This window comes from Moschus berezovskii, chromosome 6 (genome assembly GCF_049115385.1).
Source record: "Moschus berezovskii isolate FMDL1 chromosome 6, NW_MosBer_1.0, whole genome shotgun sequence".
Classification (NCBI taxonomy): domain Eukaryota; kingdom Metazoa; phylum Chordata; class Mammalia; order Artiodactyla; family Moschidae; genus Moschus; species Moschus berezovskii.
Genome location: NC_142465.1, coordinates 110,925,109 through 110,952,982, shown reverse-complemented (window position 1 = coordinate 110,952,982; position 27,874 = coordinate 110,925,109). Strand labels below are relative to the sequence as shown.

At 46.6% G+C, this 27,874-nt stretch overlaps 1 protein-coding gene and 1 long non-coding RNA gene across 3 annotated transcripts in view; one reads left to right on the top strand and one right to left on the bottom strand.

The window, feature by feature from the left end:
* Positions 1-27,874, top strand: part of SLC6A13 (solute carrier family 6 member 13) — a 43,999-nt gene that overhangs the window by 8,279 nt on the left and 7,846 nt on the right. For both annotated transcript variants that reach the window (XM_088837418.1, XM_055396188.2), the window contains exons 3-7: positions 13,499-13,633; positions 16,457-16,597; positions 19,739-19,823; positions 20,396-20,528; positions 21,335-21,469. In XM_088837418.1, coding sequence (XP_088693544.1) covers positions 13,499-13,633; positions 16,457-16,597; positions 19,739-19,823; positions 20,396-20,528; positions 21,335-21,469 — 629 coding nt within the window. The remainder of the gene's footprint in view (positions 1-13,498; positions 13,634-16,456; positions 16,598-19,738; positions 19,824-20,395; positions 20,529-21,334; positions 21,470-27,874) is intronic.
* Positions 17,877-20,782, bottom strand: LOC129536969 (uncharacterized). The gene is made up of 3 exons (XR_008681896.2): positions 20,620-20,782; positions 20,228-20,517; positions 17,877-19,982 (listed from the first exon to the last, which is right to left on the bottom strand). It is a non-coding gene; the product is annotated as an uncharacterized LOC129536969 (long non-coding RNA).

Sequence of the window (27,874 nt, the reverse complement as noted above, 5' to 3'; positions counted from 1 at the left end):
GGAGGAGTTGATTCCTCACCTCCAACTTTTGTTTCAGCAATTTTAGTATGGTATAATTGGCTTACAGTAAATGGCACACATTTGAAGTGTACAGCTAGGTAAGTTTTGCCATAGGTACACACCCTTGAGACAATCACCACTATCAAGATAATTAACGGGGACTTCCCAGGTGATCCAGTGGTTAGGACTCCAAGCGTCCATTGCAGGGGGCACAAGTTTCATCCTTGGATGGGGAACTAAGATCCCACATGCTGCAAGGCGTGGCCAAAATATAAATTAAAAGAAAAAAAAAAGATTGTGAATGTATCCATTACTCCCCAAATTGCTTCCTGACCCTTTCTCCCATCCCCAACCTCTGCAACCCATCTCAATGCAACCACAAACCTGTTTTGTTTTTTAAAGATTTTTGATGTAGACCATTTTTAAAGTCTTTATTGAATTTGTTACAATATTGCTTCTGTGTTTTGTTTTTTTTTTTTAATATATATTTTGGTTTTTTTGGCTGAGAGGCATGTGGAATCTTAACTCCCCAATCAGGAACTGAACCTGCTTTAGAAGGTGAAGTTTTAATTACTGGACCACCAGGGAGGTCTCTGTTTTTGAAAGATGTAACTATTTCCAGCTTTACTCGTTTATTCAGTTCAGTTCAGTTCAGTAGCTCAGTCATGTCCGACTCTTTGCAACCCCATGAATCACAGCACGCCAGGCCTCCCTGTCCATTACCAACTCCCGGAATTCACTCAAACTCATGTCCATCGAGTCGGTGATGCCATCCAGCTGTCCCCTTCTCCTCCCGCCCCCAATCCTTCCTAGAATCAGAGTCTTTTCTAGTGAGTCAACTCATCTCATGAGGTGGCCAAAGTATTGGAGTTTCAGCTTTAGCATTAGTCCTTCCAATGAACACCCAGGATTGATCTCCTTTAGAATGGACTGGTTGGATCTCCTTGCAGTCCAAGGGACTCTCAAGAGTCTTCTCCAGCACCACAGTTCAAAAGCATCAATTCTTCAGTGATCAGCTTTCTTCACAGTCCAACTCTCACATCCATACTGATACATAATACATGTAAGTTTAAGGCATACAACATTATGATTTGATACAAGTATATATTGCAAAATCATTACCACAATAAGGTTAGTTAACAATTCCATTCCTTCACAGCATTACCTTTTCTTGGTGGTGATATCTTTTAAGATCTACGCTCTTAAGAACTTTCAAGTATATGAAACAGTATCATTCATTGTAGTCACCACACTGTACAGTTCTATCCCCAGGAAATTTCATCTTATAATGAACTGTGTACCCTTTGATTATCTCCCCATGTCTCCCACCCTCAGCCTCTGGCAACCACCATTCCACTCTCTGCCTTAATGAATCTATTTTGAGATTTCACATATAAGTGAGAACACACAATATTTACTTCACTTTCTCTGTATAACTTATGTCACTTAGCATGATACCCTCAAGGTCCATCCACATTGTTGCAAAGCATGGAATTTCCTTCTCTCTTATGGCTGAGTAACATCCCACTATACATATAGCGTTGTCTTTATCCATGCTGTCCCTGTACACTAGTTTGCATTTCTTAGACTTTTCTATAAATGGAATCATGATTTGACTTCTTTGACTTTGCATAATTACTTTGAGATTCATCCATCTTTTTCATGTCTCAGCAGTTCCTTTCTTGTTATTGCTGGATAGTATTGTAGCTCAGTCAGTAAAGAATCCACCTGCAATGCAGGAGACCTGGGTTCATTTCCTGGGTCAGGAAGATTCCCTGGAGAAGGGAATGGCCACCCATTCCATATTCTTGCCTGGAGAATCCCACGGACAGAGGAGCCTAGCAGGCTGCAGTCCATGGGGTCACAAGAGTTGGACATGGCTTAGTGACTAGACCACCATTCCATTAGATGGGTGGACTGCCATTTCTCTCTTCTCCTGTTTATGGGTTCTTTCCAGGTTTTAGGTATTACAGATGAATCTGCTAAGAGCATTTGTGTACAAGTCTTTGTATAAACATGTGCTTTCACCTCCCTTGAGTAAACACTTAAGTGTGGAATGACAGGATTATATGGTAATGCACCTTTAACTTTTTAAGAAACTGCCAAATGCTTTTCCAAAACGGTTGTGCCATTTTACATTCCTGCCAACGGTGTATGTGGGTGCCAGCCTTTCCACATCTTCACCAATACTTGGTCTTTTTTTTCTTTTACTTTTTGTGGCTGCTCCATGCACGTGCAAGGCTTGTGGGATCTTAGTTTCCTGATCAGAGATGGAACTGCAGTCCCTGCATTGGGAGCATGGAGTCTTAACCACTGAACCACCAGGGAAATTCCTGGTCTGTCTTTTTAATTTTTCTACTTGGTGTGTAGCATTACCTCATTATTTAAATTTATAATGACTAATGATATTGAACATTTTTTTATGTGCTTATTTGCAACTCACATTTTTTTTTTTTGGTGAAAACCTGTTCAAAACTTTTGACCATTCGAAAAAAAAGTGTTGTTTGTTTTCTTACTGTCTTAGCCACTGGATCACAGGGAAGTCCTTCTTTTCTTTTTAATTACTCTTTATTGAGTTATGACTGACTTACAAAAAGCTGTACACATTTAACATATCAACTCAATGAGTTTGGAGGTAAACACACACCCGTGAAACCCTTCCCCCAGTCAATGTCATAAACATATCCATCACCTCCAGAAGTTTCCTTTTGTCCTTTTTTCATTTTAATTTTTTGAGGTAAGAACACAATATAAGATTTATCTTCTTAGCACGTTAAAAAGTTTTTTTTTTAATTGAAGGATAATTACTTTACAGAATTTTGTTGTTTTCTACCAAACCTCAACATGAATACATATAGGTACACATATATCTCCTCCCTTTTGAACCTCCCTCCCATCTCCCTCCCCATCCCACCCCACTAGGTTGATACAGAGCCCCTGTTTGAGTTTCCTGAGCCATAGAGCAAATTCCCATTGGCCATCTATTTTACATATGGTACAGTAATGCTGAAGAAGTCGAAGTTGAACGGGTCTATGAAGACCTACAAGACCTTTTAGAACTAACACCCAAAAAAGATGTCCTTTTCATTATAGGGGACTGGAATGCAAAAGTAGGAAGTCAAGAAACACCTGGAGTAACAGACAAATTTGGCCTTGGAGCACGGAATGAAGCAGGGCAAAGGCTAATAGAGTTTTGCCAAGAGAACGTACTGGTCATAGCAAACACCCTCTTCCAACAACACAAGAGAAGACTCTACACATGGACATCACCAGATGGTCAACACCGAGATCAGATTGATTATATTCTTTGCAGCCAAAGATGGAGAAGCTCTATACAGTCAGCAAAAACAAGACCAGGAGCTGACTGTGGCTCAGATCATGAACTCCTTATTGCCAAATTCAGACTTAAATTGAAGAAAGTAGGGAAAACCACTAGACTTTTCAGATACGACCTAAATCAAATCCCTTATGATTATACAGTGGAAATAAGAAATAGATTTAAGGGACTAGATCTGATAGATAGAGTGCCTGATGAACTCTGGACGGAGGTTCGTGACATTGTACAGGAGACAGGGACCAAGACCATCCCCATGGAAAAGAAATGCAAAAAAGCAAAATGGCTGTCTGAGGAGGCCTTACAAATAGCTGTGAAAAGAAGAGAAATGAAAAGCAAAGGAGAAAAGGAAAGATATAAGCATCTGAATGCAGAGTTCCAAAGAATAGCAAGGAGAGATAAGAAAGCCTTTCTCAGCGATCAATGCAAAGAAATAGAGGAAAACAACAGAATAGGAAAAACAAGAGATCTTTTCAAGAAAATTAAAGATATCAAGGGAACATTTCATGCAAAGATGAGCTCGATAAAGGACAGAAATGGTATGGACCTAACAGAAGCAGAAGATATTAAGAAGAGGTGGCAAGAATAATACACAGAAGAACTGTACAAAAAAGATCTTCATGATGAAGATAATCACGATGGCATGATCACTCACCTGGAGCCAGACATCTTGGAATGTGAAGTCATGTGGGCCTCAGAGAGCATCACTACAAACAAAGCTAGTAGAGGTGATGGAATTCCAACTGAGCTATTTCAAATCCTGAAAGATGATGCTGTGAAAGTGCTGCACTCAATATGCCAGCAAATTTGGAAAACTCAGCAGTGGCCACAGGACTGGAAAAGGTCAGTCTTCATTCCAATCCCAAAGAAAGGCAAGGCCAAAGAATGCTCAAACTACCGCACAATTGCACTCATCTCACACGCTAGTAAAGTCATGCTCAAAATTCTCCAAGCCAGGCTTCAGCAATATGTGAACCGTGAACTCCCAGATGTTCAAGCAGGTTTTAGAAAAGGCAGAGGAACCAGAGATCAAATAGCCAACATCCGCTGGATCATGGAGAAAGCAAGAGAGTTCCAGAAAAGCATCTATTTCTGCTTCATTGACTATGCCAAAGCCTTTGACTGTGTGGATCACAATAAACTGTGGAACATTCTGAAAGACATGGGAATACCAGACCACCTGACCTGCCTCTTGAGAAACCTGTATGCAGGTGAGGAAGCAACAGTTAGAACTGGACATGGAACAACAGACTGGTTCCAAATAGGAAAAGGAGTGCGTCAAGGTTATATATTGTCACCCTGCTTATTTAACTTATATGCAGAGTACATCATGAGGAACGCTGGGCTGGAAGAAGCACAAGCTGGAATCAAGATTGCCGGGAGAAATATCAATAACCTCAGATATGCAGATGACACCACCCTTATGGCAGAAAGTGAAGAGGAACTCAAAAGCCTCTTGATGAAAGTGAAAGAGGAGAGTGAAAAGGTTGGCTTGAAGCTCAACATTCAGAAAACGAAGATCATGGCATCTGGTCCCATCACTTCATGGAAAATAGATGGGGAAACAGTGAAACAGTGTCAGAGTTTATTTTGGGGGGGGCTCCAAAATCACTGCAGATGCTGATTGCAGCCATGAAATTAAAAGATGCTTACTCCTTGGAAGGAAAGTTATGACCAACCTAGATAGCATATTCAAAAGCAGAGACATTACTTTGCCAACCAAGGTCCGTCTAGTCAAGGCTATGGTTTTCCCGTGGTCATGTATGGATGTGAGAGTTGGACTGTGAAGAAAGCTGATCGCCGAAGAATCGATGCTTTTGAACTGTGGTGCTGGAGAAGACTCTTGAGAGTCTCTTGGACTGCAAGGAGATCCAACCAGTCCATTCTAGAGGAGATCGATCCTGGGTATTCATTTGAAGGACTGATGCTAAAGCTGAAACTGCAATACTTTGGCCACCTCATGCGACGAGTTGACTCACTGGAAAAGAGTCTGATGCTAGGAGGGATTGGGGGTGGGAGGAGACGGGGACGACAGAGAATGAGATGGCTGGATGGCATCACCGACTCGATGGGCATGAGTTTGAGTGAACTCCGGGAGTTGGTGATGGACAGGGAGGTCTGGCATGCTGTGATTCATGGGGTCTCAAAGAGTCGGACACAACTGAGTGACTGAACTGAACTGAACTAATGTGTTTCCATGTTACTCTTTCCGTACATCTCACCCTCTCCTCCCCTATCCCATGTCCGTAAGTCTCTTCTCTATGTCTGTTTCTCCATTGCTGCCCTGTAAATAAATTCTTCAGCACCATTTTTCTAGATTCCATATATATGCATTAGAATACAATATTTATCTTTCTCTTTCTGACTTACTTCACTCTGAATAATAGGTTCTAGGTTCATCCACCTCATCAGAACTGACTCAAATGTGGTCCTTTTTATGGCTGAGTAATACTCCATTGTGTATATGTACCACAACTTCTATATCCATTTATCTGTCGATGGACATCTAGGTTGCTTTCATGTTCTAGCTATTGTAAATAGTGCTGCAATTAACAATGGGATACGTGTGTCTTTTTCAATTTTGGTTTCCTCAGGGTATATGCCTAGGAGTGGGATTTCTGGGTCATATGGTGGTTTTATTCCTAGTTTTTAAGGAATCTCCATACCGTCTTCCATAATGGCTGTGAAGGCAAGTTGCATGACTCGAGGTAGCCAGGAGTTAAAACTCCCCTCCAGGTCCTCTCCACCATTCTTTTTCACCCGAAGTAAAAATGGACATTAGGTTGATTATGCCCAGCTCCCAGCCAGTCCAGCCTCTGGCCAATCTCCAAAATTCCTTGCCCCACCCATTTAAGAGGTAACTATTCAGAACAACCTTGGAGAAGAACAGGCCCTCTTAAGACAGTAACTTTCCACATACACGCCTATATATACTTACTCATTTCTTAGGTTAGTGAAGCAACTGACTAATCTGACTGCTGCCCCTTCTCACCTCATTAAAGGTCATCTGTTCCTGTAAAGTGCCCGCCTCGTTCTTTTTCTGAACCTCACCTTCTGTAACTCTCTTACCCTACAGGCTGTATCAATTTACATTCCCACCAACAGTGCAAGAACATTCCCTTTTCTCCACACCCTCTCCAGCATTTATTGTTTGTAGACTTTTTGATGATGGCCTTTCTAATTGGTGTGAGGTGATATCTCATTGTGGTTTTGATTTGCATTTCTCCAATAATGAACTATGTTGAGCATCTTTTCATGTGTTTTAGTCATCTGTATGTCTTCTTTGGAGAAGTGTCTGTTTAGGTCTTTTCCCCACTTTTTGATTGGGTTGTTTGTTTTTCTGGCATTGAGTTGTATGAGCTGCTTGTATATTTTGGAAATTAATCCTTTGTCAGTTGTTTCATTTGTTATTATTTTCTCCCATTCCGAGGGCTGTCTTTTCACCTTGCCTATAGTTTCTTTTGCTGTGCAAAAACTTTTAAGTTTAATCAGATCCCACTTGTTTACTTTTGTTTTTATTTCTGTTACTCTAGGAGGTGGGTCATAGAGGATCTTGCTTTGATTTATGTCATCGAGTGTTCTGCCTATGTTTTCCTCTAAGAGTTTTATAGTTTCTGGTCTTACATTAGGTCTTTAATCCATTTTGAGTTTATCTTTGTGTATGGTGTTAGAAAGTGTTCTCATTCTTTTACATGTAGCTGTCCAGTTTTCCCAGCACCATTTATTGAAGAGGCTGTCTTTGCCCCATTGTATATTCTTGCCTCCTTTGTCAAAAATAAGGTACCCATAGGTGCATGGGTTTTTTTCTGGGTTTTCTATCTTGTTCCACTGGTCTATATTTCTGTTTTTGTGCCAGTACCATACTGTGTTGATGACTGTAGCTTTGTAGTATAATCTGAAGAGAGAAAGGTTGATTACTCCACTTCCATTCTTCTTTTTCAAGACTGCTTTGGCTATTCAGGGTCTTTTGTGTTTCCATATGAATTGTGAAATTTTTTCTTCTAGTTCTGTGAAAATGCCATTGGTAATTTGATAGGGGTCGCATTGAATCTGTAGATTGCATTTGGTAGTATAGTCATTTTCACAATATTTAAGGAACATGGAATATCCTACCCAAGAACATGGACTATCTCTCCATCTGCTTATGTCGGCTTTGATTTCTTTCACCAGTATCTTATAATTTTCTGTGTACACTTCTTTTGTCTCCTTAGGTAAGTTTATTCCTAGATATTTGATTCTTTTTGTTGCAGTGGTGAATGGAATTGATTCCTTAATTTCTCTTTCTGATTTTTCATTGTTAGTATATAGAAATGCAAGTGATTTCTGTGTATTGATTTTGTATCCTGAGTTGCTAAATTCACGTATTAGCTCTAGTAATGTTTTGATACTATCTTTAGGATTTTCTTTGTACAGTATCATGTCATCTGCAAACGGTGAGAGCTTTACTTCTTCTTTTCCAATCTGGATTCCTTTTATTTCTTTTTCTTCTCTGATTGCTGTAGCTAGGACTTCCAGAACTATGTTGAATAATAGTGATGAAAGTGGACACCCTTGTCTTGTTCCTGATCTTAGAGGGGATGCTTTCAGTTTCTCACCATTGAGAATAATGTTTGCTGTAGGCTTATCATATTTGGCCTTTACTGTGTTGAGGTAGGTTCCTTCTATGCCCATTTTTTTGAAGAGTTTTAATCATAAATGGGTGCTGAATTTTGTCAATGGCTTTTTCTGTGAGATTATCCTATGGTTTTTATCTTTCAATTTGTTAATATTGTGTATCACACTGATTGATTTGTGTATGTTGAAGAATCCTTGCATTCCTGTAATAAACCCAACTTGATCATAGTGTATGAGCTTTTTGATGTCTTACTGAATTCTGTTTGCTAAAATTTTGTTGCAGATTTTGCATCTATGTTCATCAGTGATATTAGCCTGTAGTTTTCTTTTTCTGTGCCGTCTTTGGTTTTGGTATCAGGGTGATGGTGGACTCATAGAATGAGTTTGGAAGGGCTCCTTCCTCTGCAATTTTTGGAAAGAGTTTTAGAAGGATAGGCATTAGCTCTTCTCTAAATGTTTGATAGAGTTCTCCTGTGAAGTCATCTGGTCCTGGGCTTTTGATTTTTGGGGAGGTTTTTGATCACAGCTTCAATTTCAGTGTTTGTAATTGGGTTGTTCATAATTTCTATTTCTTCCTGGTTTAGTCTTGGAAGATTGAACTTTTCTAAGAATCTGTTCATTTCTTCCAGGTTACCCATTTTATTGCCAAATAGTTGTTAATAATAGTCTCTTATAATCCTCTGTATTTCTGCATTGTCGGTTGTAACCTCTCCTTTTTCTTCTAATTTTGTTGATATGATTCTTCTTTTTTTCCTGATGAGTCTGGCTAAATGTTTGTCAATTTTGTTTATCTTCTCAAAGAACCAGATTTTACTTTTATTAATTTTTACTATTGTTTTTTTCCATTTCTTTCTCAATTATTTCTGCTCGGATCTTTATGATTTCTTTCCTTGAACTAATTTTGGGGTTTTTTGTTCTTCTTTTTCCAGTTGTTTTAGGTGTAAAGTTAGGTTGTCTAGTCAATGTTTCTCTTGTTCCTTGAGGAAGGATTGTATTGCTATAAACGTCCCTCTTAGAACTTCCTTTGCTGCATCCCATAGGTTTTGAGTTGTCGTGTTTTCATTGTCATTTGTTTCTAGAAATGTTTTGATTTCCCTTTTGATTTCTTCAGTAAACTGTTGGTTATTTAGAAACACGTTGTTTAATCTCCACGTGTTTGTGTTTCTTACAGTTTTTTCTTATGATTGACATCTAGTCTCATAGTGTTGTGGTCAGAGAAGATGCTTAATATGATTTCAGTTTTCTTAAATTTACTGAGGTTTGATTTGTGACCCAAGCTGTGGTCTATCCTGGGGAATGTTCCCTGTGCACTTGAGAAGGAGGTGTATTCTTCTGCATTTGGATGGAGTGTCCTGAAGACATCAGTGAGATCCGTCTCATCTAATGTATCGTTTAAGACTTGTGTTTCCTTATTAATTTTCTGTTTGATGATCTGTCCATTGGTGTGAGTGGGGTTTTAAAGTCTCCTACTATTATCGTGTTACTGTCAATTTCTCCTTTTATGTCTGTTAGTGTTTGTCTTATGTATTGAGGTGCTCCTATGCTGGGTGCCTAGATATTTACAATTGTTATGTTTTCCTCTTGGATTGATCCCTGGATCATTATGTAGTGTCCTTCCTTATCTCTTGTAATCTTTATTTTAAGGTCTATTTTGTCTGATATGAGGATTGCTACTCCAGCTTTCTTTTGCTTCCCATTTGCATGGAATATATTTTTCCATCCTCTCATTTTCAGTCTATATGTGTCTTTAGGTCTGAAGTGGGTTTCTTGTAGACAGCAAATATATGGGTCTTTTTTTTTTGGTATCCATTCATCCAGTCTGTGTCTTTTGGTTGGAGCATTAATCCATTTACATTTAATTATTGATATATATGTTCCTATTGCCATTTTCTTAATTGTTTGGGGTTGGTTTTGTAGATCTTTTTTCTTCTGTTGTATTTCTTGACTATATAAGTCCGTTTAACATTTGTTGTAAAGCTGGTTTGGTGGTACTGAATCCTCTTAATCTTTGCTTGTCTGAAAAGCTTTTTATTTCTCCATCAGTTTTGAATGAGATCCTTGCCGAGTACAGTAATCTTGGTTGTAGATTTTTCCCTTTCAGTACTTTAGATATATCCTGCCATTCCCTTCTGGCCTGCAGAGTCTCTGCTGGAAGATCAGCTATTAAGCATTTGGGGTTTCCCTTGTAGGTTACTTGTTGCTTCTCCCTTTCTGCTTTTAGTATTCTTTCTTTGTGTTTAGTCTTTGTTAGTTTGATTAGTATGTGCCTTGGCGTGTTTCTCCTTGGGTTTATCCTGTATGGGACTCTTTGTGCCTCTTGGACTTCATTGACTATTTCCTTTTCCATGTTGGGGAAACTTTCAACTATAATATCTTCAAAAATTTTCTCATATCCTTTCTTTTTCTCTTCTTTTTCTTCTGAGACCCCTATGATTCGAATGCTGGTGTTTGATATTGTCCCAGAGGTGTCTGAGACTATCCTCAGTTCTTTTCATTCTTTTGACTTTATTCTGCTCTTCAGAAGTTATTTCCACCATTTTATCTTCTAGTCCATGGATTCATTCTTCTGCTTCACATATTCTGCTATTGATTCCTTCCAGAGTATTTTTAATTTCAGTAATTGTGTTTGTCTCTGTATGTTTATTCTTTAATTCTTCTAGGTCTTTGTTAATTGATTCTTGCATTTTCTCCATTTTGTTTTCAAGGTTTTTTTTTTTTTAATCATCTTTACTATGATTATTCTGAATTCTTTTTCAGGTATTTTGCCCATTTCCTCTCCATTTATTTGGACTTCTGTGTTTTTAATTTGTTCCTTCATTTATGTAGTATTTCTCTGCCTTTTCATTATTTTTTTTTTAACTTATTGTGTTTGAGGTCACCTTTTCCCAGCCTTCAAGGTTGAATTCTTTCTTCCTTTTGGTTTCTGCCCTCTTAAGTTTGGTCCAGTGGTTTGTGTAAGCTTCCTATAGGATGAGATTTGTGCTGAGTTTTTGTTTGTTTGTTTTTCCTCTGATGGACAAGGCTAGGTGAGGTGGTAATCCTGTCTGCTGATGAGTGCATTTGTATTTTTGTTTTGTTTGTTGTTTAGATGAGGCATCCTGCATAGGGTGCTACTGATGGTTGGATGATGCCGGGTCTTGTGTTCAAGTGGTTTCCTTTGTGTGAGTTTTCACTATTTGATACTCCCTAGGGTTAGTTCTCTGGTAGTCTTGGGTCTTGGAGTCAGTGCTCCCACTGCAAAGGCTCAGGGCTTGATCTTTTATGATTGTTGTTAATGGGTAGTACCAAGGGACCACAGTTTGAGGTGATCTGGTGGAGCATCTCTCAAAGCACACTGCAAGCTCAAGTCAGAAGAATTCACTCAGATGAGCTCAAGCCAATTCCTTAACTTCTCTGTGCCTTAGTTTCCTCACTCCCTCAGCCACTCCCAGCAACTTAAGAAATACACTTTTGCTTTGTCTAACCACTGAGATTTGGCAGAATAATAGGTACTACAGCATAGATCTATTCTGATGTATCCAGAAGTTGACACAATCTACTCAGAGCAAGAATAGGTATATAGGCTCGTTCCTGGCAGCAGAACTTGCAATGCCTTGTTAACTGGCTCCTGCCCTTCAGCATGGCCCCCCAGAGAACAGTCAGACCCATGGATGAGCGAGCCTTTGCAGAAGTCCAGGAATCCAGCTGAGTCGTTCCATCAAGCAGATATAGGAACCTTCACTTGCTGCTGGTGGCAGGGGTTCCAAAAGTTCATGTGTCCTGTTAGCTGGTGCAGCCCCTCTTTCTTAGCACAATTTTAAGAAAGCAATTAGATATTGTTCACTATAGGCACTGCGGTTACAATAGAGCTCTAGGACATATTCATTTCAGGTAACAGACTTTGTACCCTTTGACCAATGCCTCCCTGTTTCCCCCTTCCTCAGACCCTGGTAATCACCAATCTATACTCTGCTTCTATGAATTTGTTTCAGACCCCAGAGGGTATTCTAGATAGGCTGCCATCCTTTTTTTTTGCCTTATTTCCTTGACTAGAATCAATACTGATGGAAAGAGTATTGAATAGAAATGGTAAGAAGTAGTAAGACAAGACACCCTTGTCTTGTTCTTGATCTCAGAAGTTAAGCAGTGTTTCACCATTATTTGTAGATGCTATCTGCAGATGTTTTGTAAATGCCTTTTTTCAGATTGAGGGTTTCCTTCTATTCATCATTTGCTGAGAGTTTTTTTTTTAATCACAAATAGCTGTTCAGTTCAGTTCAGTTCAGTCGCTCAGTCGTGTCCGACTCTTTGTTAGATTTTGTCAAATGCTTTTCTTGCATTTATTGAAGTGATTATATGGTTTTTTGTCTTTAAATGTACTAATATGATACACAGATTGATTTTTTGAATGTTAACTTTTTATTCCTGGTGTAAACCTCACTATGTAACGTATTGTCCTTTTTATTAATACATGTTGTTGGATCTGATTTGCTAAAAATTTTTTAGAATTTTGCATCTATGTTCATGAAAGTTTGACCTATAGTTTTCTTTTCTTGTCTTTGCCTGCTTTTCTTATCAGGGTAATGCTAGCTTTGTAGAATCAGTTGGAAAGAATTCCTTTTACATTCTCTGGAATAGTTTCTACAGAACTGGGATTATTTCTTTCTTAAATGTTTGGAATGTCCCAGCCCTGAATAAGCACCACTGGATTCAATCATTTTGAGAGATACTTTCCCTCCCCTGGGTGGTTTCCTCATACATATGTACTGACCTGTACTCAGCTGCAAGCTAGTAGGGGACCCTCTGCAGATATTTGGGTCTCTCTATGCACATTTCTTTTTTCTTTTTCGTCTGTGCTGGGTCTTCACTGTAGTGCTCAGGCTCTTTAGTCATGGTGTACTTAGCTGCCCCCAAGGCATGAGAGATAATAGCTCCCCGATGCGGGATTGAATGTCCTCTGCATTGGCAGGCTGATTCTTAACCGCTGGACCACCGGGGAAGTCCCTCTCTGTGCACATCTCTGCTCCCTGGGACTCTGTCCTATGAACCCCCTGTCCTGATGCCAGCAGATAGAGGTCTAGGGTGGAGAAAATGCCAGCGTTTCTGGAGTCAGTAGACTTGTCTCAGTCAATGACTGTGAAAACAGAAAGGATTACTGAGGGGAAATCTGACTGCAGTCTGCTAAAACTCCCTCTCTCACATCGAGAGCAATCATTTCTTCGACACATGCTGGACTGTGGGCTCTGTGAATGCTTGTGGTTTCTGGGATTCCGGGAGCTCCTTCGATGGCCACAGGTTATGTGTGTTTTAGGCAATAACTGAAGTTGAAGGGAAGTATACCTTGGTAGGTATAGACAGAAACTTCAGAGTGAAGAAAGGGACTGGCCAGGTCCTAAGTAACTTGGTGACACTTGACCTCAGCTTGGTTCCAGACATCTAGACCAGTGTTCCCAGTTTTTCACAGCACCCCGCCACCCCTGCCTTGGAAGCAGTCGTGGTAATGGGAGGAGTTGGATTTGGACCACAAGAAGGCTACTGCTGAGGAACACACAGCCTGTTTCCCACCTGCAGGTGCCTTCTTCATCCCCTACCTCATCTTCCTCTTTACCTGCGGCATTCCTGTCTTCCTCCTGGAGACGGCGCTGGGCCAGTACACCAGTCAGGGGGGCATCACTGCCTGGAGGAAGATCTGCCCCATCTTTGAGGGTGAGTCACTCGTGCTTGACACCAGAGTCTCCACACCAGGTTATAAACTGCATTTGGAATAACTGGGGGGTTTAGCAGCAGTGCTGATGGAGATAAGCCCCTGGGTCTTTATATTAAACCTTCCACTTGTGACTCAGTGGGCATGAGTTTGAGCAAGCTCAGGGAGAGAGTGAAGGACAGGGAAGCCTTGTGTATTGCTGTTCACGGGGTCACAGTCGGACACGACTGAGTAACTGAACAACTCCACTTGTGGGGAGAACTAGTCACTCAGTCCAGCAGAGGATGGAGAAGATGGGGTTGAGGGTGGCACAAAGGCTTTAGCTAATAAGTAGCATGCAAAGCTGTTTTAGCTGTACCTGTATGTATTTTGCAATGCATACAAATAATTTTGTGCTTTTAAAAACATATTTAATCAATGGAAAGCATTTTAAAAGAGATTTTGTTTGTTTTTTCATTTGTTTTTAGTTTGGGGATTTTTTCTTTTGGCTGTGCCATGAAGCTTGTGGCATTTTAGTTCCCCAACCAGGGATTGAGCCCAGGCCCTCGGCAGTGAGAGTACAGAGTCCTAACCACTGGACAATCAAGGAAGTCTCTAAAAAGAATTTTAATGAGAAAAAAAATCCATTAATAATTCTACTATCTTTGGACTTTCTTGGTGGTCCAGTGATTAAGAAGACTCCACACTTCCACTGCTGGGGGCCTGGGTTCAATCCCTGGTTGGGGAACTAAGATCCCACAAGCCTCAAGCCACCACCAAAATAAATAAATAATTCTACTATCTTGACACAGCAGTTACTTAGGGTGTTTTATTTTAATATTACTCTCTCTTTAGGATTTTCTTTAAGTTTCTATTTTGAAATAATTATATGTTCACAGAAAGTTGCAAAAGTAGCCCAGGAGTGTCACATGTACCCATCACCCAGTTTTCCTTCATGGTAAAAATTTTATATAGCTATGGAACAATGTCAAAACCTGGAAATGGACATTGATCCCATCCACAGACTTTGTTCAGGTTCCACCCGTTTCCATGCACTCGCTTGTGTGAGGGTATGTATGTGTAATTGTGTGTGATTGTATCACTTGTGTGGATTTGTGCGACCACCAACACTGTTCCATGACTACAGAGATCTCCACCCTACTCCCCCTTTATAGTTGCATTTACCCCCTCCCTGTCCTCATCCCTAACCTCTGACAACCATCGATCTGTTCTCTATCTCTGATTCTGTCATTGGGGAACGCTATTAAATGGAGTCACGCAGTGTGTGACTTTTGAGATCCACTGTTTCACTCAGTATCATGCCCTGGAGATACACCCAGATTGCTCTGGTATCAGCGCATGTGTGTGTGTGTGTGTGTGTGTGTGTGTGTGCTAAATCACTTCAGTTGTTTCCGACTTTGTGACCCCATGGACTAGCCCGCCAGGCTCCTCTGTCCGTGGGATTCTCCAGGCAAGAACACTGGAGTGGGTTGCCATGCCCTCCTCCAGGGGCTCCTCCCGACCCAGGGATCGAACCCACGTCTCTTACATCTCCCACACCGGCAGGCGGGTGCTTTACCACTGTCGCCACCTGGGAAGCTCCTGGTATCAGTGGTTCTTTCCTTTTTATTACGGAGCCGTGTTCCATGCGTGGGTGAATGTACTATGATTTATTTAACCATTCACCCTTTGAAGAACATTTGGGTTGTTTGCAGTTTGGAGAGGTTTACTTCACTATTTCTTTCTCTATATTAAAATTTATGTATCTGTTAGTTTGAAATATACAGTTTTTTTTCTTCGTTTTTATTTTTAAGAATTTTTTCTTACTTATTTGTGTTTCTGTTTTAGTTAGTGTTATTTTCCATTTTCTACACAGCAATCATTGGATTGCATAAACTTTCATCAGATGCATATATCAAAATTTACTTAACAGTTCTCTGTTCTGGGCGTTTTGCTTATTTTTGATCACTTATAAAATTGTTATACCCTGCTATCGTGTATCTTGGTAGAAATAGCCCCCCTCTTTTTGAAATTATTTCTTTGGGATAAATTCCCAAGTTCAGAATCATGGGATCAAATGGACAACCAAGTTGATGTCTCTTGATCTGGCTTATGAAAGTGTTATACTGATGTAGTCAATGAACTTGAGTAAGGACTTTCGCCCATATCTTTAACAGCTCGGAGTTATAACCCTAGTTCCCAAACGTGTCGGCACATTGGAGACACCCTGGGACCTTCAAAACATCCTGAGGCCTGTACCCCACCCCCAGAGGTTGTGATTAAATTGGTCTGGCATCTAGGCTGGGCTTTTGGATTTTAAAAATATCGCCGGGTAATTCTCCTAAGTTTGGAAATCACCTAGTGACAGCACCTGTAGAGATGGTCACTGTGTTACGGATGCAGAATGTTGCCTCCTCGGCGCTTCAGTTTGCACGCCTAGGATGAGGGCGCGTGAGAGCATTTTGAGGACGTTCATTCCCCACCTGCACTTGCTCCTCTGTGAACTGTCTCTTCCTGCTCTCAGCTCAGCACGGGTTTTTATACTTCAGAAATAGATCAGATGAATTCCAGGGGACACAAGTTATTGGAATCTCGGAGTTAGCCTTACGTGTGTGTAAAATGCTTGCAATTGGAAACAGTGAAGTTTCAGCACCAAGGCTGATGCGAGTTCACAGGAAGCAGGGCGGGGCAGCAGGGGTGGGGAGAGCAGGAAGCCCGGGTCCCGAATCCCACGTCTTAGGACACTCCCAGTGGAGAACAAACCCTCTCCTGAGCAGGGGTGGGCAGGAGAGTGGGACACCTGCCCAGTGCCCCAGCCCGGTCCGTCCCCTCCCCGCCCCCACCAGGCATCGGCTACGCCTCCCAGATGATCGTCACCCTCCTCAACATCTACTATATCATCGTCCTGGCCTGGGCCCTCTTCTACCTCTTCAGCAGCTTTACCGTCGACCTGCCCTGGGGGAGCTGCCGCCACGACTGGAACACGGGTGAGGTCACCCCCTCCTGCTTGGCCGCGGTGACCAGGGAGAGGGATCGTCCCTGTACCCTGGGACCCAGGCCCCCACCCTGCACTTGGGATGCTCTAGAAGTCTTCCAAGGACATCACGGAGGTCTTACGATAAGAACGAGGATCCACCAGCATCACAGGGAAAATATCTCAGACCTTTTTTTAAAAAGCAATTTTACTTAATTATTTTTTGCTTGCGCTGGGTTTTTGCTGCTGCAAATGCTTTTCTCTCCTTGTGGTAAGCAGGGGCTACGTTCTAGTTCTGGTGCCTGGGTTTCTCACTGTGGTGGCTTCTCTTGCCGGGGAGCATGGGCTCTCAGCACACAGGCTTCGGTAGCTGCAGCACGTGGGCTCACTAGTTTCGGCTCCCAGTCTCTGGAGCACAGGCTCTGTAGCCGTGACACACAGGCTTAGTTGTTCTTCGGCATGCAAGATCATCTAGACTCAGGGGTCAAACCCACGATCCACTGAGCCACCAGAAAAGCCCTACAGACTTCATAAAAAATTCATGGGTTCCATCAAACACATTATAAATGCATGTATTATGAAGACAGAACTGACTTCATTTAGTGCAGTTTAGCCCTTTATGTGATCTGAGACATGGTTAGTTTGATATATGTATATATTGTATGCAATACATATATTATATATATGGATATATTGTATGCAATACATATATACAATACACATATATTATATTATTATATATGTATATATTGTTTAATTTATTTGTTTCTCATGTCTTCTTTCTGATACTATTTTAGGCCTTTTCAACTCTCAGTTCATCTGGACTGAACCAGGGGATACGCCATTTTATACAGTATCTCTGTCATTTACAATAGCAAGTGATCGTCTCTTGTGGTTCCATTTTAAGACAGGAGCCCATAAGGCCATAGAACTACTGAGTCTAATAAATAGAAAGTGAAAGTGAAAGTCACACAGTCGTGTCCGACTCTTTGTGACCCCATGGACTGTCCATGGAGTTCTCTAGGCCAGAATACTGGAGTAGGTAGCCTTTCCCTTCTCCAGGGGATCTTCCCAAACCAGGGATCGAACCCAGGTCTCCTGCATTGCAGACAGATTCTTTACCAGCTAAGCCACAAGGGAAGCCCAATAAATAGAAAGTAAACATTGGCAACCCACTCCAGTATTCTTGCCTGGAGAATCCCATGGAGGGAGAAGCCTGGTAGGCTACAGTCCATGGGGTCGCAAAGAGTCGGACACGACTGAGCGACTGAACGGAACGGAAACATTAAGTCAAAGATAAAATTAAAAGTCGCCTGGAGTAGTGCTGTCTGGAAGAGCCGTCTGGGGTGATGAATGTCCTTGGTGCCGTCTGGCCCGGCAGCCACTAGGCCCCCCTCGCCCCCAGACTGTGCTGTCTCTCCAGGCCTTCCTTCCTCTGTTCCTCTCTGCCACCACCTCCGTGCCACTACTTTTCAAGTGAGAAGTCCAATCCTGGATGTCCCTCCCTGAGGGTCACTGATCCACTAGGTTCTGCTCAATGTGTCTGCTAGTGCCTGTCCCGGCCCCAGGCCCTGGCATTCATGCAGCTTTTTCTCTTGGTTGGTTTGGTTTGTGCTTAGTGCTGTGTGCTATATCCTGAGCTCTCAAAACATACTTGTGGACTGAATCAAGTTTTAAAAATTTGCTCTGTTCTGATGTTTTCTTTATTGTGCTTTTTCTTCTCCTCTCTTTGTTTCCCCCTCCCACTCCCTCTCCCTCCCTCCTCCCCGCTTTTTTAAAATTTTTGGCTGTTGGGTCTTTGTTGCTGCTCATGGGCTCTCTAGGTGTGGCCCACAGGCTTAGCTGCTTCTAGGCATGTGGGATCTTAGTTCCCTGTGTTGTGCTTAGTCGCTCAGTCGTGTCTAACTCTTTGTGACCCCATGGACTGTAGCCCATCAGGCTCCTCTTTCCATGGAGATTCTCTAGGCAAGAATACTGGAGTAGGTTGCCATGCCCTCCTCCAGGGGAATCTTCCCAATCCAGGGATGGATTTCAGGTCTCCCACATTGCAGGCTGATTCTTTACCAGCTAAGCCACCAGGGAAGCCTAAGAATACTGGAGTGCGTAGCTTGTCCCTTCTCCAGGGAATCTTCCTGACCCAGGAATCAAACCAGGGTCTCCTGCATTGCAGATGGGTTCTTTAGCAGTTGAGCTACTAGGGAAGCCTGGCCAGGGACCAGTTCCTCACCCAGGGATCAAACCCGAATCCCCTGAATCGGAAGCTGGATTCTTAACCACTGGACCCCCAGGGCAGCCCCCAGATCCCAGATCCTCTGCAGGTGGAACTTAACACACTTTGCTGAGCAGGACCCCAGCGCTCACTTCCTCACAGATGGGTGATGACAAGTCATCTCTGAGAAGATTAGCTTTCTTGTGCATGCAGTGGGGAAAATGCTCTCTATCTTACTATTTCCCAGGATTGTTGTCCTGATAAAATGCAAAGAAGGGTGTGAACACTTTGTGAAAAGTCTGAAGGCACAGAGGGGTAATTGAGAACCACTATTTATGGAGCGCCCTGGATTTTCATTTTCATTTAATCCCCTTATCGGCCCTGCACACGGCTCTTCTAATATGCATTTAGAGCCGACAGGACTGAGGCTTAGAGAGCCTCTCAGTGGATAACCTGGGGTGGGTGGGGGAGTGGGGGTAGGGGGGGAGTGGGGGTGGGTGGGGGGTGGGATTCAAGCCAGAGCCTCCTGACCTGTACCCCTGCTTTTAGTCATGACTGCACCACTTCCCCAGATGGCGTCCTGATAGTTTCTCAAAGGTCGTGAGTCCATCCAGGATGGTGGCCCAGAAATATTTGTCTATATGAAGCAGTGTGCAAAACATCTATGCTGATGCTGCCTGGTCTTGCTTTAATTAGAACGTGCAGCTATGCGCCCCCTCCCCACCCCGCCATCCTACCCTGCCACCCTCCGCAATGGAGAAGTGGGAAAGGGCGCCGTGGGTTTGATGAGGTTATTATGTCTTTCGTGTGTCATTCTGAGGCTGTTTTGTTTGGATAACTTCAGCCCAGACACCTTCCTTCCAGTCTCCTAAAGTTCCCCCCACTCTCTGGTCACACTGACCAGTGATCTTTCTCTTGCTCCCCCGACCCCTGGTCACCCCATAGAGCGCTGCGTGGAGTTCCAGCGGACCAATGGCTCTCTGAATGCGACCGCTGAGAATGCCACCTCTCCCGTCATCGAGTTCTGGGAGTAAGTGAGGCCCTTTCTTCCTTCATCCAGTGTGGACAGTGTGTCCAGGGCACGGGGGTGGGTTCATACGGTGGTGACTCCACAGACGGCAAGGGACGAATTTCTGCTTCCTCCTGTAGTGGCCCCACCATCCAAGTGGCTTTTCCCTTGTGCCTGTATCTGGGGTTAATGCAGGACTGTCCTCAGGCTGGGCTTGTCTCCCCTCCCCCGGGGCCATCCCCATGAGTGTCCACCCTCTTCCCCAGCTCCTTGTCAGTTACCTCTACTGCTCCTTCCCCCCAATACTGACATTCACCTAACATATGATTCCTAACATCAAAGCATCGTCACAGTCCAGCTCAGAGAATACGTTTGCATCCCCTTCTCTAGGTTCAGTTGCACTCAGCCTGGCAGAATAAACTTACCTGGGAACAGTTTGTCTTTGCCTCCCTTTCTGTCTATCCCCATCTCTGGGCAAAGGAGAGCCTCGTGGGTCAGAGTGAAGGAGCCGGTGAGCCTTCTTCAGATCAGAGTGAGAGGCCGACTCCGCTGCCCAGGGAGCTGAGGCCGGCAGCTCACCCCTCTCTCCCCAGGCGGCGGGTCCTGAAGATCTCGGAGGGCATCCAGCACCTGGGGGCCCTGCGCTGGGAACTGGCCCTGTGCCTTCTGCTTGCCTGGGTCGTCTGCTACTTCTGCATCTGGAAGGGCGTCAAGTCTACGGGCAAGGTCTGTGTCAGAGAGCCCTGGGCCCCTCCCTTCCCGGGACCCTCTGCCCTTGCCGGGGGAGCTCAGCCAACAAGGGGTCCTCAAGTTGTACCTAGTCGGAGAAGGGAGAGAATTACCCCACGAAGATTGCTTGGCCCTTGCTTGCTTGATTCTGTGCCTTTCCTGGGCTCAGTCACATGTCCTATTTGGGGAAGTGAAATGGAAGAAAGACAGAGAGGGAGGGGGAGAAGAGATGAGGAGGGGGAGACAGAGAGAGGGAGGGGGAGAGAGGGAGGGAAGGCAGAGAGAGGGAGGGAGATAGAGAGGGGGAGGGGGAGACAGAGAGGGGGAGGGGGAGACAGAGAAGGGAGGGGGAGGCAGAGAGGGGGAGGGGGAGACAGAGAGGAGGAGGGGGAGAGAGAGGAGGAGGGGGAGAGAGAGGAGGAGGGGGAGAGAGAGGGGGAGGGGGAGACAGAGAGGAGGAGGGGGAGAGAGGGGGAGGGGAGACAGAGAGGGGAGGGGAGACAGAGAGGGGGAGGGGAGACAGGGCGAGGGGGAGACAGAGAAGGGGAAGGGGAGACACAGAGGGGGAGGGGGAGACAGAGAGGGGGAGGGGAGCCAGAAATGGGGAGGGGAGACGGAGATGGGGAGGGAGGCGTTGGGTTGTGGCCGGAGGCAGAGGGCAGACAGGCCTGAACAGCTGCTGGCTGAGGGGTGAGTGGGAGGGGGGAGCAGCCGGCTCCGTGACCTCTCCCGCGGGGTCACCGCTCCTCCAGCCCCTGCCGCCCCCCTCACGGCTTCTGTGTCTTTCCATCGCCTTGGTGCAGGTGGTGTACTTCACGGCCACCTTCCCTTACCTCATGCTGGTGGTCCTGTTGATTCGAGGGGTGACACTGCCCGGGGCAGCCCAAGGAATTCAGTTCTATCTGTACCCAAACCTCACACGTCTCTGGGACCCCCAGGTAAGAAATCGCCGCCAACGAGGGCTGCCCCTGTGTTCTGTGTGGGCATCTCTGCTCCATCTCCGGCGTCTATGGTGGGGGATATTTCCAAACATCTGCTGGCAGCTGTTTGTGTTCCCCTGCTAGTTTTACAGCTGCTAGGGAGCCCAGGGGGTCCCTCGGGGGCTGAAGGTCCTGAAAGCCCTTCTCCAGGCTCTCCCCTGCCCCACCTCCCACCCCTGCTTGGCACCTCCCTTCACACTGGGCAGCCTGTCTCCCCTGACCCTCCGCCAGCCCTCCGCTTCCCCCTCTCTGCCCACATGGCCCACCCCTGGCCGTGTCCCCGCCCCGCCTGGAGCCAGCTGGCTGGTGTTGAGTTTCCTGCCTGCTGTCCGGAGGGCTGCACCCCACCTCCCTGTCCCTCCTGGCCCTTCCTTCGGGCCACCCTCCATGAGCGGGTGCTTGCTGACCGAGGGTTTGGACTGCAAGGCCTGTTGTGAGAAGCCTCTGCCAGCTTCTCGCCTCCTTTTTGCCCGGCTGTTTTGAAGGGCCTCCCAGGTGGCGCTAGTGGTAAAGAACCGGCCTGTCAGTGCTGGAGACTAGGGTTACATCCCCAGGTCAAGAAGATCTCCTGAAGGAGGGCATGGCAACCTGCTCCGGCATTCTTGCCTGGAGAATCCCGTGGACAGAGGAGCCTGACAGGCTACAATGTATGGGGTCACAAAGAGTCAGACAGGACTGAGCGACTTAGGATGCAAATGCATGCTAAGCCAGGAGGTGTGGAGGTGGAAGAGGCCATGGGTGAGGGAAGCCCAGAGCCCCACACACTGGGCTACCCCCTGCCCCCTTCCCCCCATCAAAGGTCACCTCCCAGGAGCCTCCTTTGCTCGGTGGGGAGGGGCCACGTCCCTGAAAGTGTCATCCAGCTCAGGGCAGACCAGCAACCAAACAGCTTTTCGAACATTTTAGTAGTAAAGGCAGCGGCAAGGAGAGCAGAAGAGGACGGAACGGCCCCTCCCCCACGAAGGCAGTGGCTCCCCTTGTTCCTTGTGCAGAGGTTGGGGTGACTAATCTCCAGCCTCCCGTCCCCCGCAAAATGGACTGCAAGCTCTTCCATCCTGGGTCCTGGGGTTGCCGTGGGCCCCAGAAGCAGCCAGACCACTTGAGCCCAGATGTTGCCCCAGCCTCAGCCCTAGGGTTCCTTCACGACCTCTGGTGGGATGTGAGCGTGCCCTCCCGCACTCGTTTCTGAGACAGATAGAGACAGACACAGCTGCCTCATCTCCACCTGGGCCCGAGGAGTCACAGTCAGGCTGTGGAGCCAAACTATAGAACGGCAGCTGCCGAAGCTAGAAAACCCCAGATGTCTGTGCAAACTCCTCGCAGCGCAGATGAGCAGACGGGGCCCAGGCTCACATGGAAGTAACAGCAGGCTGAGACCCACAGGGAACCCTGTGGTGGGACCAGGCAGCAAGCTGGAGGCGGTGCAGCAGCAGAGCTGGGCAAGGCCTGGGGGGAGAGGAGCCAGGTGTGGGTCTGGCGTGGATCCTTCACGCAGGAGGAGCTGCTGGAGCACGGCGTGGTTCTGGAGCACGGCGAGGACCAGTGGCTGAGCCGCAAGGTCTTTGCTTGGGGGCCAGGCAGGAAGAAGGAGGGGTGATAGACAGGGAGACGGGCAGGTGGAATGAAAAAAGAAAGGGAGACAGGGTCCAGAATCTCTGGAACTGACCGCTGGCTTTTCTGATCGATGCCCTGTTCGTGCTGACCAGCTGTGCGTAGCCGACAACTGCTGAGCGCCTGCCACGGCCCTGGCATCGTTAAGAGGTTCACGTGTACTATTTCAGCTCATCCTCACCGCCAACCAGTGAAGTAGCCCCACCTTTGCTGCTATTGTTATTCAGTTGCTCAGTCATGTCCGACGCTCTGTGACCCCATGGACTGCAGCACACCAGGTTCTCCTGTCCTTCAACATCTCCCGGAGCTTGCTCAAACGCACGTCCGTTGAGTCAGTGGTGCCATCCAACCATCTCATCCTCTGTCATTCCCTTCTCCTCCTGCCTTCAGTCTTTCCCAGCATCAGGGTCTTTTCCAATGAGTCGGTTCTTTGCATCAGGTGGCCAAAGTATTGGCATTTCAGCTTCAGCATCAGCCCTTCCAATGAGTATTCAGGACTGATTTCCTTTAGGATGGACTGGTTCTATCTCCTTGCTGTCCAAGGGACTCTTGAGAGTCTTCTCCAAAACCACGTATAACAGCTGCCAACAAATATGAAGCGGGAGGACCAGAGAGCATGCAACTCTGAGAGTTAAAAGGCCATAATTCTGTCTGGCTACTGCAGGGACGAAGAGCTCTTTCAGTCTCCTCTCCAGGACACTGTCCTTCCAACCCCGGACAGCTGCAGGCCGTGCAGGGAGCCGATGCCCTCAGAGTCCTCCGAGGCCATGGAGGGAGATGTTTCCAGAGCCAGGCTTGGTCCTGAGCTTGCGAGCAGCCATGTTGGCTGCTGGTCCTGGCCTCCTGTGGGGCGGGATGTCCCGGCCAGTGTCCTGATGAAGTCCAGTTGGCGCTCCCCAGGAAGTGTGACAGTTCTAGCCTGTGTTTGCCTGGCACTTGAGAAAGGTGCAAAATTCCTACGGCACAAAGACCAGAGCTTCTGTCTGTCAAGCCCTCGGTCTGGGAGCAGAGGCCAGGCGGAGACACGGCCGGGTTTCTCTGTCTGCCAGGGTGCCACGCGGTGGGTGGGCTGCCGCCTCCCCTGGGCTCCCCAGCACCGACTCCGTCCCACTGGGGGCAGCCGCGGGGGCTCTGCTGGTGCGTGTGCTGGCTTCAGGCCCTGTTTCTTTCCCTCACCCACCCTGAGCCTTTTTGTCTGTCCATTGCACTCTGGTAGATCGGTAAGGACAGGGGTTGGGGACAAGGTGTCCAGAGAACCCTTGTTGGACACCTTAAAACTCTGTGTTAAGCTATTCTTGGGAGGGTTTATTTTGGGGGGGAGGCTGGAGCCATTAATTAGAACAAGGCTTTTTATTTTGAGGTCGCACATTGAGACCTAGGGAACCTCATCGTCACTGGAAGGCAAGTTGCTTCTTTCAAATGACAGCAACAGCAAATAGCCCACCGTGCTGTGCTGTGCTGAGTCACTCAGTTGTGTCCAACTCTTTGTGACCCTCCAGGCTCCTCTGTCCATGGGGATTCTCCAGGCAAGAATCCTGGAGTGGGCTGCCATGCCCTTTTCCAGGGGAATCTTCCAACCCAGGGATTGAACCCAGGTCTCTTACGTTGCAGGTGGATTCTTTACCAACTGAGCCACCAGGGAAGCCCAAGAATACTGGAGTGGGTAGCCCATCCCTTCTCCAGGGAACTTCCCAACCCAGGAATTGAACCAGGGTCTCCTGCATTGCAAACGAATTCTTTACCAGCTGAGCTACCAGGGAAGCCCTGAGGTGGGATAGGGAACTAGTATTTCTTTATGTATTAGGCATTTGACATACACTATTTTATTTTTATTTGTTAGTTTATCTATTAATATACCCCCTTTTTATTTCACTTATTATTACCATTTTCATGATGAAGCAAGTGAGGTTCAGAGAGGTTAAGTGATCTGCCTAAGGTCACACAGCAAGTAATGAACAGAGTTATGAAATGAAAACAACGTGACTCCAAAGCCCAGGCTTTTTCTGTTCCATAATTGCCTTCCTGAAAACAGTAAATATAGTAGCTCTTGGGGTTGGACTCCGGGTTGAAAAACATCTTTCCTGGATCTTCTAGAAATTTTTCTCTTCCCCCATCCCCGACTCCAAGACTTCTTTTTAACCCACACTTGGCCAAGTTGTTTTCACACCTGTTTTGTCAGGCAATCTTCTGCACCAGCCAAGCACATGGAGTTTTGTTCTGGAAACCAGGGCTCCTGCCCCAGGCAGGTGGCAGCTGGGCTGTAGTGGGAACAGAATGACTTACCCTGCTGTCCTCTGGCTCTTCCCCACTCCGCCCTCAGCCTGCGGCTCCCCTACCCCAGCAGGCCAGCCCAGAGCAGCTGCAAGCCAACTCACTAGCCAGGGGCCTGGGTCACAATTGCGGGGTTGACCCCTGCACTCTGAACCCTCAGGCCTCCTGCTTCCTTTTCCTCTGTTTTCATCAACCTCTCCTCCCAGCTTGATCTGAGTCTGTCCCCTGAGGGTGAGGTGAACAGCCGAGTCACAGTTTTCCTTTATTTCTTCTTCCCAAACCCAAATTCAAAATACTTCCTAACAACAGGATCTGCCTGTGGGCAACCATGGGAATGTCTCCGAGGAAAAAGAGTTTCCCATGTAGACCGTGGGCCCCACCAGGCATGGGAGTGGACCTCCAGGGCCCGAGGCTGGGCCAGGTCCTGGATGACCTGCCTGGAGAGACCCCCCTGATTCTTTCTTTCTTTTTATTTATTTATTTTATTTTGGCTTTGTCAGGTCTTAGTTCCTGGAGGAGGAAATGGCAACCCACTCCAGTATTCTTGCCTGGAGAATCCCATGGACAGAGGTGCCTGGTGGGCTACAGTCCATGGGGTCTCAGAGAGTCGGACAGGACTGCGCGCCGGAGCGCACCGAGCAGGTCTCAACTGTAGCAGGTGGGGTTCCTACTGCTTCGCGCGGGCTCTTTCTTTGCAGCACAGGCTCTTCAGTTGTGGCCCACAGGCTTAGTTGCTCCAAAACCTGTGAAATTTTAGTTCCCCAGCTGGGAATCGACCCCGTATCCCCCCCGCATTGCCAGGTAGATTCTTAACCACCAAATCACCAGGGCAGTCCCCCCTTATCCTTTCTGTTCGAGCTCAGAGCCTCTTGCCTCATCGACCCACCCTTGAGGCTGCCATAATGAAGGGAGCGGACGAGTGACCTTCAGACCAGAGACCACTGGGTTTTCCTGGGAGGACGCTCCTCACAGTCTCTGGGGCAGTTTTAGAAGAGGAAAGGGTTTGAGATGCCGCAAAGGAGGCACTGGACTCCCTGAGGCATGACCTCCGCCTGTGGTGTCCCCAGAGTCTTGTGGGCCAACCCTGGTACCCCCGCTCGGCTTCTCCCATGCCTGCCCTTTCCTTCTCCTGCTTCTGAAATAAATCCCGAGGCCCCCCTTCCCTCTCCGCATCGTCATCTCCCCTGGGGTGGTCGACCTTGCCTGCTAGCTCCTTTCTGGACCTGCCCCCTTGGGGGCCTTCCTCCGTGCTTCTTGCTGAGGACCCCCTGCCCCAGGTGGCAGCTCCTGCCTCCCAAATGCCCTGGGAGTCCTGGTGGGCAGGAGGCACAGATGGTCAGGCATGGCCCCCGTCTCTTCACCGTCTTTCCTGCCTGTCTCCGGCCCCGCAGAAGTGGAAAGAGAGCAGGAGGCGAGAGCGCCGGGGTGGACTCCAGTTCTCAGAGGCTGGAAGGGCGCGATCCCCACTTCTGGGCTACACACTGGGGTTCCCCAGGAGGCTCTGAAACCATACAGGATTCTGGGTTCTGCTCTAGGCCAATTCAGGGTCTCAGCTGGCATGCTGGTTGAGGAATCTGTATTCTGAGGCAGGCAGCTGGCATGGGGTCCCTCGGACCTGCCAGAGCAGCAAGGAAAGGGGGGCATTTGGGGGGAGTGAGCGGTGAGAGCAGGAGCAAGGGAGGTCGAGGGTGGTCATGGTGGTTTGGGAGGCAGGAGGGGTGGGCAGGGGCTGAGGAGCTGTGTACTTGAGCAGCTGAGGCTTTGGTGCCCGTGGGCATAGGGAGCCTGATTTTAGTGGAAGGACAGCAGGGACCTGTTTGGGGGCTACTGTGGAGGGTGAGACCAGAAGTGGGGACCCCGCCACCAGCCTGGCGATGTCCGTGGCCACAGCTCGGTGCTCACGTCCCCTGAAGGCAGGAGGTACCTGGGGAGGGTCTGTGGCCCCAGGACCCCCACCTCCTGTGGATCTGCAGCCTTGCTGAGCTCCGTTCGCCTTGATCTTCTTTCTCTTTGGGATGTTATTCTAGCTGTGAAATCTAAATCACAGCGTGCACAGGCCGGGCCGGCAGCTGAGATAATAAGAGGGACAGCCGTGCCCTGTGTTTACCGAGCTCCGGCTTCCCCCAGGAGCACACAGCCCTTTAGAGATGACGTCTCTTTACCCTCTGGATGTTTTGTGAGTGGAGGATCCCTCCTCTGTTTTCAGAGAGTTTTGAGGCATGTGGGACACACGCCCGTGAAGGCTCTGACATTGAGGACCCGCATCCCCAGAAAGACTGTTCCTGGGTTCCTTCCAAACTGGGCACATCACCCAGGGTCTGGGGTGGGAGAAAGTGGGGGCTGAGCCCCGGGCTTTGTTTCCATTACAGCAGCACAGGGCCCAGCCTCACTTCTTTGTGCTTGTTTGTTTTATGTTTTGTATCTAACTGCCCTGAGTCTTACTTTCAACATGAAGATTTTTTTTTTTTTTTGCTGCATGTG